At 45.3% G+C, this 13,204-nt stretch overlaps 1 protein-coding gene and 1 long non-coding RNA gene across 4 annotated transcripts in view; one reads left to right on the top strand and one right to left on the bottom strand.

Annotated features, from left to right (window-relative positions):
* Positions 1 to 7,317, top strand: part of LOC125692257 (uncharacterized) — a 23,936-nt gene extending 16,619 nt beyond the window's left edge. For 2 of the 3 annotated variants that reach the window (XR_007376548.1, XR_007376549.1), the window contains 3 exons: positions 4,532 to 4,645; positions 4,997 to 5,078; positions 6,124 to 7,317. This is a non-coding gene — a long non-coding RNA (uncharacterized LOC125692257). The remainder of the gene's footprint in view (positions 1 to 4,531; positions 4,646 to 4,996; positions 5,079 to 6,123) is intronic. The other variant, XR_007376550.1, reaches the window with a different exon arrangement.
* On the bottom strand, positions 1,379 to 12,389 carry TMEM154 (transmembrane protein 154). The gene is made up of 6 exons (XM_048942511.1): positions 12,240 to 12,389; positions 7,332 to 7,658; positions 6,218 to 6,245; positions 5,373 to 5,458; positions 3,964 to 4,024; positions 1,379 to 1,792 (listed from the first exon to the last, which is right to left on the bottom strand). Exons 1-6 carry the CDS (start codon positions 12,307 to 12,309, stop codon positions 1,777 to 1,779), a joined length of 588 nt encoding a protein of 195 aa, XP_048798468.1. The 5' UTR covers positions 12,310 to 12,389; the 3' UTR covers positions 1,379 to 1,776.
* Positions 12,390 to 13,204: the final 815 nt, after the last annotated feature.

Here is a 13,204-nt window from a genome sequence, read left to right on the forward strand (position 1 = left end):
CATCTTTGTCCTATTGGAAAGAAGTTGCTAGCAAAGCTACTTCTGGAAAACATCCCCTTCCACTTTTTGATTGCCATTATCTCAATCTTCCACTTTCCGCTGTGATTATATTATTTCAATTAGGTATATCTAGGGAGTGATTTTCACTGTCAGGAACTTGTGGAAATATTTGAGAAAATGTTTCACACTCTTTCACAACATTTGTTTTTTTCTTTTTGTTTTAAATTACAAATCATCCAAACAGGGAATACTGATTTAGTATAACTCATAAAATTCAGTATTTGCTGTAAATTATTTTGGCACAGTGAAGAAATATTTCCGCTTTGAGGAAGTTACTAGTTAACTGGCATTCAGTAGCAAATAAAACCAGGTTAATTGTTAGCTTTAAACGCATTGACACATTCTTATTCACGAAGTTGAGCCCTCCTCTGTGAGCTGTTAGTGAGTATTAACTCTCCTCCCAGGTGCCTGGTGGTTTTCCTGACTTGGTCCCTTAAACCAAGGTGGGTATGAAAACATATTACTGCAATATGTGCAGGCAAATTAAAACTGATCATATATAACATCTATTGAGTGAGAAGAACATTCAAATACAATGTAAGCAGAATATGATAGGGCAGGATCTAAAGCATGGTGAGATGGAAGCTTTAAATACAGTGGGGGGGGAAGCTTTGCGTAAACAAGTATCCAGTCAGATGTGTGTTGTGTATTTAAATCACATCAGTGGAAGGCGTGCTAAAATCGATGGGTGTGATACCATATTTATCTTCCACACCCAAGGCATCTCAGCAGTCTGACTTTCTAATGTCATTGAAGGAAGGAGAGCAGGTATGTTACGAAGCCAATGTCTTTCATGTGTTCCAAGTTCAATATTCAAAAATCCAAAGCTGAAACCTTATTGCACCTGAAAGCCTTGGACCCTTGTTAGGAACAATCTACCAAATGTTTGGTTTAGTAATGAATTGTTCAGTTTTCCAGTCTACTTTGATGAAAATAAGTGTTTCCAAGCTGAGTGTGTCTATAGCAGGCTGATGTGATGAGCTGCACAGCATGGGGTGGAGGGCTGGGTGGTGACACTTAGCAAAGTGCTCATCTGCAGTTAACTGTCAGGCAACCTCAATTTTTTTTTCACTTGTACAGTGTCCTTAATTTGAAGACCAAAACTTGCTGGGCTTCAGGCTGCTTCCTGGTGGATCCTTTTGGAGATCTTTCCAGCTGCTGTTTGTCAGTCCTGCTCTTGTACTGCACTAGGAGAATTCCTGTGCAAATCCATGCACCATTACCAAAAAGCAAATTGGGAGATGAATGTAGCTTGGGTGTAGCATCAGCAGCCTGAATCAAACCCACTTCAACAAGTGCAATCCAGAATTGTGGATATTGTTCATGTATGTATATAAAAACAAACCAGAGATAAAACAGCCTGCTCAACTTGGAGTGTATGTGTTTTTACTGGCTGCACTATGCAGAACTGGAGAGCTGCATGGAAGCAAGGACAGCTTCTACAAAACATCAGCAGGGAAAGGAAGCTTTTCATGACCAGTGCTGAATCTTGCTGTTTTTGTCATTAAGTGAGCTTCTTAGTCTTACTGCTGCACTGTTCCTTTATTTTTCCAATTGATTATATTTCTCTTCTGAAGATCGTAAGTAGAAGTACACAACAGAAGCATTTGCTTCTCCAGTCTTTTGTGGTGAGCTGTTTAAATCCAGTTTGTCCACAATCTGGGCTCTGTTAGCTTGTGTGCTGCTCCCTTTGAGGAGTTCTCTACTGGTGCAGCTTCATGATTCACCGTCACTGGGCATACATGAAAGAGAAGAAACACTAGCATCATGCTGCTTGATCACTTCTCTCTTGCATATGAGCAAGAGCTCATCCAGCTTCTGCTGGCTAGAGGCTATCTTGCCACCAGGCATGGACTGAGAAATCAACTATGTTTTCCTAGACTGGGAGATAACATTTTACATCTTGATTATTCGTTTTTAATGTTTAAACTGTTAAATTTTCACTTTCTGTTTTCTGTCTACTTAGTTTGCTCCTTGGTACTTGATCTAGAATGTTTTAGATGCACCGGAATAAGAAAATGCAACTTCTGCTTAAAGGGCCCCAATCTTAATATTCTGCTTTATTTTTTAATGTTTTATTAAACTTCATGTAGGGAGATCTGTTATGTCCCAGCCTGAACTGATAATGGAGTACCTGGTGAAGGGGGTGGCTGTCTCAGGATACATAGGTGCAAGCAATTGACCTGTGCTTCCTGTGTGTCCCTGGGTGCACCCCTCCCTGGGCTTGTTTAAGGGCTGCTATCTGAAGGGAGAACTTCTCCTGGATGAGGGCTGCTTCCTGAGGAGAGTTCTACAGCCAGAGACCCTCATCAACTGTTGGGTGAGTTAAGTTTTTCCTTCATGTGATTATGGATATTCCTAATGTTACTTTGCCTGTTAGTGCAAAGAACTTAGCAGAAGCAGGCTTTACTGTTTCCAAGGACCGACACTGTACTACAGCCTGGGAAGAGAGAATTTTCTCATGTCCAGATTTGATTCCTCCCAAACCTCATTTCATAAGTTAACCCTTTTCTTTTTGGTTTAAAAAAAAAAAAAAAAGTGCCCTGTGGATGTAATAAAGTGTATGTGAGAGAGGCTTTGCTTAGTCTAACTCAGCAGGGTTGTGCCTATCTACCAAAGGAGGTAAGGTGCACAAGCTTTTACCTGCCTCCTGTGTGTATGGAAGCCCTGGACATGATTTTAGCACTAGCCTTCCAAGGCAAGAAGTGTTTATACAAAACGTATCAAGACACATACTTGTAACTCAGTGTACAAAATGTATCAAGATACATACTTGTAATTCAGTGAGCTTACCTGTGGAGCAGCTGAGCACCACCTTGAAGGGAGTTAGGGCTACAATCCTTTGCCCCTGGTGCGTGACTTCACAGCTTTGATGCTCATAAGTAAGTTTTTGCAATATAATAGCTTTATTTTGTTTTACTTGGTGGCCTTTCACCTTCCTTGCTCAAGAGATGCAAAAATAGGTATTTATCTGTACATACTTCTTCGGGCATTATTTGGTCAGGGAGGAGTAACTTTTTTTTTTTGCCTAATAATCACAAAATTGTTTGAAGACACCTCTAGAGATCATCTAGTCCAACTCCCTGCTGAAGTGAGTTACCTGGAGTAGGTTACACATGTTCAGTCAGGGAAATGAATGGGAACTAGAAAATGGTACCGCTTGGACTATGTTTTTACTTTGAAATGGAGCATGTTCCAAAACTTCATGCAAGATGAGCTTAGGAAATGTAGTCAATTAAGATTAAACCCTTAATTGCTGTGTTCTTTAAAATTTTACTTTTAAAAAATCACCTGCTCTGTGAAGTAGTTTTAGAACAACATGCATTCTGAAAACATCAAAATGTCATTAATGCAATGTTTTGTCTTGGATGCTTTCAAAATGGTGTCTTACATAAGGCTCAAGTGTTTTGAGCTATGTTTTAACAGCAACTCCCAAGCACCTTGCATGAAGAAGGAAACTAATGCCCAGGCAACTGTGCTACATCAGGCACTGAGAAGTTTCCTGTACTGAATCTCAGTGATTTTAAACAAACAAACAAACAAAAAAAAAACACTGTTTGGGAAGAAATTTTGGAAGCTGATCTGAGTACTGATGTTAGCACCTCAGGCACTTGTGCCAATGGCCTCATCAGTGAGGTAAACTGTGTCTGTGCCATCTTCTTGTCTGTCCCACACAGGTTTGCTGCTGCAGGGTTAGTTAGGGGTTTACAGATGGTCACTGATTTAAAACTCAAGGAGCATCAAACCGTTTGAGCTGGAGCATAAGTTCTCATGCATAAGACATTCTAAAATTTAAATGTGCCTCCTAGTTGGTCTATTTATTATACAGTTTAGAAATGAGGTTATTTTGGAACAACTGGCATTGACTGTGTTTCTTCAAGAAATATAATGAATTCTAAGTACCTTGGATTGGCCACTGATTCTTTTTCTTCTTCTCTTACAGTAGGCAGGCACTCACAATCAGCTGAAAAAGGATAGAAACCAAGATGATTATTACTATTCGCTGTTAGTCAATGTTTATTTCAGAATTGCGTGAACTTCTCTGTGCAGTGACTCTAGTGTATAAATCTGCTCTTCTGCACCCTTTTATCTGTTAAGTCTCCACGTTCCAAGCAGTGTAAATGTTATGTTTTAAATCCCTTTTCCCTTCGATAGCCATTATGGTAATTTGTTTGTTAGGAATACTTCAGTTTTTTGTATACATATGCACGAAGTCTCTCCTTAGTAGGACTGTTTCCCATGAGGTAAGGCTTGGAGGACAATTTGTTAATCCTCCACTGCTGATGGCTGCACCCATATTTTGTAGTTCCATTTGGGGTTTAGGGAATGTTACTTAAAAACAAACAAACACAAAATGGTTGATCCCTTCTGTCCAGAGAACTGCAAGTTATTTTACAGCACTGCTTCCCTATGTGCTGTGCTTACTGCCTTTATTCTACTAGAGTATCTTAGAATGTGTTTTCTACTGGAGGTTACAGACTAAGAAGATCGAAGCCCCATCATGTGGCTGGAGTGCTGTACTAACACGAAGACATGCTCCAAAGGGTTCTGTGTCTTGAAAAGCAAAACAGCATGAGGAGATCAGGTAAGTGGACTGTTGGTGTATAAGGCAAGAGACTAAGAATGAGGAAATATCCAGGTTCTAGCACTTTCCAGCTAGTGGGTATCTGTTAACACAGATGCTTGAAAGTGTTAGCTGTGAGGGAGTAGAAGGTGCTTCTAATGAGAGGTACAGAAAGTATGAATTGCTGGCAGATTTGCTGGAGAGTGTGCAGAAGATGGGGAGCAGCAGCAAAGAGCAGCTTGCTCTTCATGCAGTGGGGGTGGTACAAGAAACCCCACCAGGAGTGGAGGGATGCAGTCATAAGATGTTTGCAGCAATTTGAAGTAAGCAGTGGTCTGAGCTACAAATAAATACTTGTATCTTCTACAACAGCACGGTGTGGAGCACAGATCTGTAGGAGCAGAAGACTGAAAGGATGAAGTGGTTCAAATAAACTACTATCTATCATTAAAATGTGAGTTTAAAAATATAAATTCTGTTTGCACTTGTATTTACAGATGCCTACTGCAAATTCAAAACAATTATGATATTCCCTCATGTTAAAAGTCTCCCACACAAACTAAAATACTCCTGAACAATCCTACCCTGACATTTGTGCTGCTATTTCTGTTGAAGATTCAAGAACACAACTAAAAATTCTTTAGGGAAATCAGTGACACAAATACAGTGCCTTCCATTGCTTTTCTGTGCGTGGGATTTGTGTCAGCTAAAAAGAGAGGAATGATGGAATAGAGAGGTTACCATGTACCATTTTTGCTCATGCTGTTCATCCACTTATCGAGCTCTTCCATTTCTATCTCCATAACAGAGGGTGTGTCCTCTTCAAAAATAGGGCTTGAGAGGAAGGGGAAAAAAGGCATTACACAAAAGCTTAAATCAACAAATTGTTAAGGACTGTCTCATATTCCAGGCATATGTAGGCACTCTGGAAGGCCATCCTAGGTGAATGACCTGGGAAGAGGTCAACCTGAACAGTGTATGAAGGTGATGGCATCTAGCAGACATCAACAGCTGGGCTGTGCATGGCAGGGCTCGCTGGGATACCAGTGCAAAGAATGGTCTGGAAACAAGATGGTGTGGCATGGGGTGCCTGGGAGCAGGGGGTTGGCATAGGTATCCCAAACCTCTCCATTCTGCAAGTGGCAAACTGGCAAACATGCGTTCATCTGTGTAATGCATAGTAAGTGTCTTATCATCGCTGCTGCTCCAGTGATTGAGTTTTGTTGTAGCTTGAATAGCAGTGACAGTGACTTAAAAGGGACAGATCATAGCTATCCTAATTCAGCATTTATTTAAATGTCTCTGTTTAGTCGTCTTTTTACTGATTGTTCCTGGAGTTGCATGGTTCAAGTATTATTTTAAGCAAATTATTTTTTTCTCCATTAATCCAGTTTTGTATCTTCTAGCACTGATTAGCAAGATGGAGCTTGATAAAAGTTATCACTTGAGTCAGAGCTGTGCAGTTGTTAACTGTTTTTTGTTTTTGTTTTTTTTTCCAGCTCAGCCAAAGAGTGGGAAGATAAGCTTGAAAACAGGGGCAAACGACACAGAGCTTATACTAAATGGTGGAAAAGTGATATGCACACACTTTACCTTTTCACATTTTCACTCCCCAGCTCATCTGGAAAAGAAGAACAGTTTGTGTTGAGTTACCTTGTTTGTGTATATTCACTGTATTATAGGATAGTCTTCAACAGGATTGTTTCTGATGAGATCTGTTTACAAAGGGTGTAACTTTCCCTTTTAGAAGAAAGATGGAACAACCCACCCTCCTTTCCTGCACTTTTCACAGCAACCCATTTTTAATCCTGGGCATACTGATGAAGCTCATCATGCGCCCTGCCTGGCTGAGAGTGGGTGGATATCAGCGTGGTGATGGACATGAGTGCACAAAAGCCCAGTTCACTAGCAAGGCATGCTTATATGCTGTTTTAAACCAACTAATATTTAATTAAGCATGGCCTGTGCATGTCAACATCAGTGCTAGTATTACTCCCTTGCTGCAGAACCTCCCAAGACCATGGATCCGTCCACCCCTTCCTCAGCGGTGCTCAAAATCCCACCTCCAAGCAATGGGAACTGTGTGGGAGATCTTAAGATGATCTTTGGTCATGTTAGAGACTAGAAAAGGGCAACAAGGTACCTGTCTGGGAGCTGAGAGTTTGCTAGGGGTGAGTGTATGCTGAAATTGCCATGGCAAATGTCACCTTCATGAATTCATCAATTGCCTTCGTGGCACATGTACCACCACTTCAGAATGTCATTTATTAATACAGTGCCAATGTGAATGGCTTTTTATTGCTCTATGCTCCAGAACTGCTGATTTCTCTGTTGAAGGTGGCTTCCTGAAACTGTTTTCCTTGCTGTGGCCTGCAGGCAGCATAAGGCAGGAGTAGTGCTTGATCTACCTTGTTTGTGGTTGTTGAGCGCAAAGATAAAGTTGCACAGCTGTGGCCCTGTTCGGCTGTGTGTATTGTGAGGAGCTGCAGCTTGGTGCTGTGCATCCGTGGTCACCTGGCATGAGCTGAGAAACAGCTACAGCTCACAATGTGGGGCTGCTGCATGCCTCTCCTTTTCTGCACAAGAGACATGGAACTAAAAACAGAGACAAGCATCCTAAATGGGGCATCCTGAGGCTTGAAATAATTTGTTAAATGTCAAGTGTGTGATAAAGATAGCTTCCCAATGCCCAAGAAGAGAAGTTTACCTTGCTTAGACTTTTTCCGGTTATGGACTATTATAAAAATGATGACCAGTAAGACCAGCAGGGCCAGCACCACTGCAGGCACAGCATACGTTAGGACAGATGGCTCTTCTGTCTCTAGACTCCCGTTACTGCTTGTGTCGCTCAGTTCAGGGCTGGGTGTACTTTCAATTTCCAGGCTGCCTTCGGTGGGCTCTGCAGAAATCAGCACTGGCTGGGGGCTGCTCGTAGGGGTAGGGGACAGGGGAGGTACAGAGGAAGGAGGTGGCACTGTAGTAGTGGGGAGTGCTGCTGTTCCATATCCTGAGCCATCCTCGTCGTTTTCAGAGCCTGTCAAGCATAGGGGGACAAGTTAACATTTTGTGGGTTTCATCAGTGTTATTAATGACTCAAAGCATGCAGCTTTGCTATTCATTCAAGTCTTAAGAAAGATAATCAATGAATGCGTGCATGCACCTGAATTCTCGGTCTTTGGATGCTAAACTAGATGGCAAGTCTGCTACAAGTTTTTACCTCAATGTGGTTCTTCAGCCAACTTGCTCAGGGACACTTTTGTTTCCCCCCCTGCTTTCGACAGGTTGACATCGTGGCACAGCATTTATGCCACAAAGCAGAATGGAATGGCATGACCTCTGCAGTGACATGATTGTCTCTGCTGTTCTCAGGTGCTGGGCAGATAAGAGTTTCCACTTGAGTTAGCTAGAGCTTCAGGTTTTTAGCTCCTCATTGCTGGCATTTCAAATCTCACAGGACTGGATCCGAAAGCACTTAGCATTTAAAACGCTTTGGTAAACACATTAATCTTCATAATGGCCCTGAGAGATGAGCAGTTATCATCTCCATTTTACAAATGAGAAATCAGAAGGACAGAATGCTGTCCTTCCCAGGGACACTAAGAAAGAGAGGAAAACTGAGGTAAGAGCGCTACCTCTTGCTTCACCACTCTGTAACATCCTCACCTACCACATCTGTCTCAAGAGGGAGCTGAGAATCCCCTGAGACTATGTGCCAGGAAGCCCAATTTCAAATGACAGCAATGCTCTGAGTGGGACAGCAGCAATCTATCTGCCTCTTTATGCCAGTTATCGTGCAGGCATCTGATTGTTTCATCCTCTCCTTAACACTAGGAAAGAATGTCAATACTTACTAAATGACTTGTGATACTTAAGTAAGGCATTTGTCTGCTATGAAGGCCACCAACCTCTTTCACTGCAGCACAACAATGTGAATGTCAGCTCTTTGGTGGCAAAGGGCTTCATGTCAGTAGCCTCCCTGCTGCAATCTTCCCTATTCAGCCGAGAGCAAAGCACAGCCTCTGCATCCCTGCAGGCAGTGTCTCCTTATGTACATGCTCCTGTGATCTGCTGGCTCTCATTAATCCTCTCATTACAGAAGACAGGAAGAAGAGAGTCTCTCCATTACTCTTTTTAGCAATCTGACTGCTCTCCAGAGGTAGTTCATAGACCCGGCGTTTGCAGCTCCTCCATTTATACCACATACGTTTACCTCCATCAGTGCATGTGGCCAGAGAGCTACTGGCAGGGCAGACACACTGCTGGGTGCATTCCTGCAACCTCTATTTTCTTTCTGCTGTGGCCATCCCTCTGACACCTGTCAGCTGCCTGGGCTGGTAGATGTACAAGGACAAGCCTCTTGCTAAAAATAGTGCAGAGGGGAAAGGATGTGGGGGAAATTGTTTGTTTTTCATTTACTAGTACAGCTAAGATGGATTTTTTTAATGTCTGAAGCATGAAGTGACTCTAAAGCAAAAGCAAACAGTCACATCTCATTAAATGCAGCACCAGGCTTTCAGCTGCAGCATATGCTGTGTTTGATTTCCAAGAGAGACATTTCCAATGTCTCCACTACTTTTTATTTGCCTATATTTGAACTGCAAAGCAGATTTCAAGCTATCTATCTCTGCATGAAATAGAATTACTTTGTCTAGTCTCTGGATGAAGAAAATGGCTAATCACAGGAAGGAGTGACCTTGTCGCCACGTATTTTTGTTCACTTTACATCATTCCAGGGACAAAACGCAGTCTCTTTTTTGGACAAGATTTCCTCTCACTAGGGCATTTTCTTCGAGCAATTTAACTGTCTTTCAGCATCAGGGCAGCTGATTGCACAAGGTTCCTGCAAGCACCGTGCTCTCGTTTCCCTTGTTCCCCTGTAGCTGTGGCGCATACCATGCTACCTTGCTGCCTGCCACTCTGGTCACCAGCAGGGGGATGCTGTGATATCTTTGCTTCCGAGCCTGCCTTTCAGGGCATGCGAAGCGAGCTGAATGTCCCAAGCAGCTTTTGTACCAGGACCTGAGCAGCTCTGCAAACAAATAGCATTTCTGCTATGGCTGCATTTCTTCCCCTGAGGTCTGTGTTGAGGCACTTGGAGGTGGCGATAGGAGCTGTCGACGAAGCAGGCAGGCAGACAGGTTTCTGGTTGTGGCTGGATGAGAGGCAAAATAAAACGCTTGCAGTCAGCACACTGAGTTCTGCTGGCAAGGGCCGGTTCCGCCCGCTGGGCTCTCATCAAGCTTGTGGGCTGCAATTTTTGAAGGGAGTTTTCCAACCTACACTACAGCTCCTACTTGCAGAAGAAAGAGGGCTGGGAAGGACCAGGTCTGAGTCAATGAACAGTCAAGTTTAGTAATTTGGGAATTTTTGGTTTCTCCATACTTTCCTGTAAGTTATACAAACACAGCAGCAGGAAGACTTGGGAGAGGGAGGCAAATCCAGCAGAGACCAGGAGGCTCTGCAGAGTAAGGATCCCTTCCATTTGCAGCACCACTCCCAACCTCTGCCCCTCCTGGCAATGCACTCCCACAGCTCCATGCCATGCGCGTGGCGGCTTGGCTGTGCCTGACTCACCCCTCGTCCTGTGCTGATCTGAGCGCAGCCGCTCCCTGCCATGCCCAGGGCCTGCCCAGACTGCGTGCTACAGCAGGTCGCTACTGGCGCTGCCGCAGGCCCTGCAAGGCACCGTGAGTATCTCAAGGAGGCTGCTCTGTCAGCTTCAGGCAAGAGTCCATTAGAGAGGGGTGCTTGGAAAGTGCTGTCTGGGAAGTTCCTGGAGCAGGATGCCAGTGTTCGAGCTCCTAACTAGGCAATAGAAAGCTGTGCTCCCACTGCACCTAAAAGTTCTTTTAATGGCCAGAGTTGCGTGTTCGGTCCTGTGCTTGGGGCCGTACCGTGAGCTTGCAGCCTCATCCATCACCTTGAAAGCTACAGCTTTTCCAGAGCAAACTGTGCCTTTAGTTACAGTTTGATCCCATGCCCTTCCAGCTCCACACTAGTGACATGCAACTTTGCCACATCCAGACACATGGGTGCGTACCTCTCAGTGCTCCCTGCTCTCAGCAGAGCTCTGAAATTAATGATTCAGCAGCTCTAGGGGCTCAGCAGCAATCATGAAGTCTCTCAAGACATTACAGCCAGGGGTCACTCACTGAAATTTAACATACATGACCCCCTGCATGAAGCCAGCACTGGGACCTGGGCATACTCACTGTGCTACCACCCCTCAGGAATTGCAGGGTGGCCAGGACAAAGCTGTCTGTGCAACACAATCCAAATGGCAAGGCAAGAGTTTTACAAGGCTCCAATGCGGTGTGAGAACAGAGTTTATAAGGCTGCCATCTGTCTGTGCTGCAGGGTCTAATCACGCTCTCATTGCCTGCTGTGGAAGTGCTTTCCAGATAGCACAGGTGTGACTGCAGGGATCCCAGAGCTTCTGAGCCATGTCTGGAGCTGGAGGAGTCGGGAGGTAAACTTCCAGAAAGCTGCTGCTCTGTTGATCTGTGAGCAGAAAATGGTGACCGCACAGGATGTCTTGGGAGGGCCAGCCACAGCAGAATTCACCCAGCCCAGCTGTGGCTTGTATAAGTCCCTATAGAAACCCAGATCCCTCCAGGACTGTTCCTCCTACCTCTCTGCTTCATTGAGACCTCTGCTCTGCTCTGTTCCTCATGGGATTTTTCTTCCCATGGATGCTTTGATCATGAGGCACGTGCAAAGCCTGCAGCACATTTTCCTGACATGCCTGCAGCACGGCGGGGCTGCCTTTAACGCGGGCAAGACCAAACCATTTTGTAACAACTCTTACTTCATTCTTATAGCTAAGCACGATCGCTAACCGCGATAAGATCTGCAGCACGCCTGGAACCTGCAGCCCGATTATACAGCCTAGAATAGTACTGACTTTCAGGAAAAAAAAAAATGAACAACCAAAACACAATCCACATATTTCTCCCTGCCCGCAGCTTTAACACACTCCCAATCCACAACAAGGCATCAGGCAGCGGCTGGCGTGATACCGGGAGGTACTTTGGCCCCACCGGGGGCGGGCTATCCCCACAGAGCAGCCCTGCACCTCAAGCTGTGAGCTGCACGCCCATTGCAGGAGCCCCCAGCACTCAGCCGCCCTGCCCTCTGAGCTCCTGAGCGCTCAGCAAGGCAGACCGCCAAATATTTATCTCAGCACTGGCTGTTCTTTTGAGTTTCGGATCATCAGTGCTGCAGAAATCAGCAGCTGGCTTTTGAGTGGAAGGAGAGCTTGAGCTTGGTCTTCAGCTTTACTATTGCATACAGTGAACAGTATGGGTGTGGGATTGGCAAGGTACAAGAAATGGTTAACATTAGACCCAAAAGGGGCGATGGGATAGACTGGAGACAGCAGTTCCCACAAACCTAGCCTTACATTTCGGATTGAATCTCCATCACACAGCCTTACATCTGAGGAGGTGCAATAAAAAGACACCGCCAGGAAGGAGCGAGGCAAGCGGAGGTGGCACACAGCTGCTGGCAGCAGCAAGCAAGCTCCCGCAAGTCCCCTCTCCCCGAGACAAGCTGCCAGCCGTCACCCCCCAAGACCCATCCAGTTCCCAGGGTCCCCATGCCAGGGGCCACTCACCGTCTTGGGCTGAGCCCTGCCGGACCAGGAGCAAGGTGCTGAGCAGAGGCACCCAGCCGGGCACCCGCATGCTGCCTCGGCCTGCGCGGCTCTCTGCAGGCTTCGGCAGAGCATTTACATTTCCTGTTTCCTGCCCCCGGTGCCTCTGAGTTGTGCTTCTTAGGGAGATGGGCTCCGTTTGATTGTTTTTAGGAAGTGATGTAATGCCGTCCGGGCCTGTCAAGCAAGCAGGGATTGCAAAAGCGAGAAGAGGCTGCTCCTCCAGCTGAGGCACCTGTGTGTGGGCTTCCCACCCTCTCTGCTTCTGCCTGCTGGGACGGCCCTCAGCACATCCACTGCTCTCAGCACAGCGGGGCCAAGTGGCATCTGCACCCTGCATGGTCTAGGCACCAACACCACACATCTGTGTTAGGCTGGGTAGCTTCAGGTTGTCTTCTGGGGTGACCGAGCCAGTGAATCACAGTAACACCTCACTGTTTCCATTGAACGCAGTACTCATTTGCCATCCCAAATGGCAGCCCCCAAAGCTGAGCTGGCTCTAAGAAATGGGTGAAAAAATGCTGGCCCACCTAGCATCCAGTATTTTGGAATAATTTTGGCAAAGAGAAGCATAAAAGCTTCTTGTTCAGAGCAGGTGGCTCTGAGGGCAGTAGGCGACAAGGGGACAGAGGAACCTCAGCCACACCTGGCCCCATGCAGAAGGCTGTTTTTGGATCATAGGTTTGTTTGCTCCATTGCAAAATCAGCTGTGAGATCTAAAATTCACCTGTCTGCATCCAGCAGAGTCCTCAGCCCAGGTTTTGCTCTGGAGCATCCCAAATTTGAGCCAGTTTAGATGCTTGCCAAAACACTTTCCAGTACTGAACTGAGAAAGAAGAGATGCATGCTGCTCCCCCAAACATCAGTCTCTGTCAAAATTTAGTTTCTGGTGAATTACTGGAAGTTGGCAATGGTGAATTTTTCTA

Source organism: Lagopus muta, chromosome 4 (assembly GCF_023343835.1).
Source record: "Lagopus muta isolate bLagMut1 chromosome 4, bLagMut1 primary, whole genome shotgun sequence".
In the NCBI taxonomy this organism is placed as follows: domain Eukaryota; kingdom Metazoa; phylum Chordata; class Aves; order Galliformes; family Phasianidae; genus Lagopus; species Lagopus muta.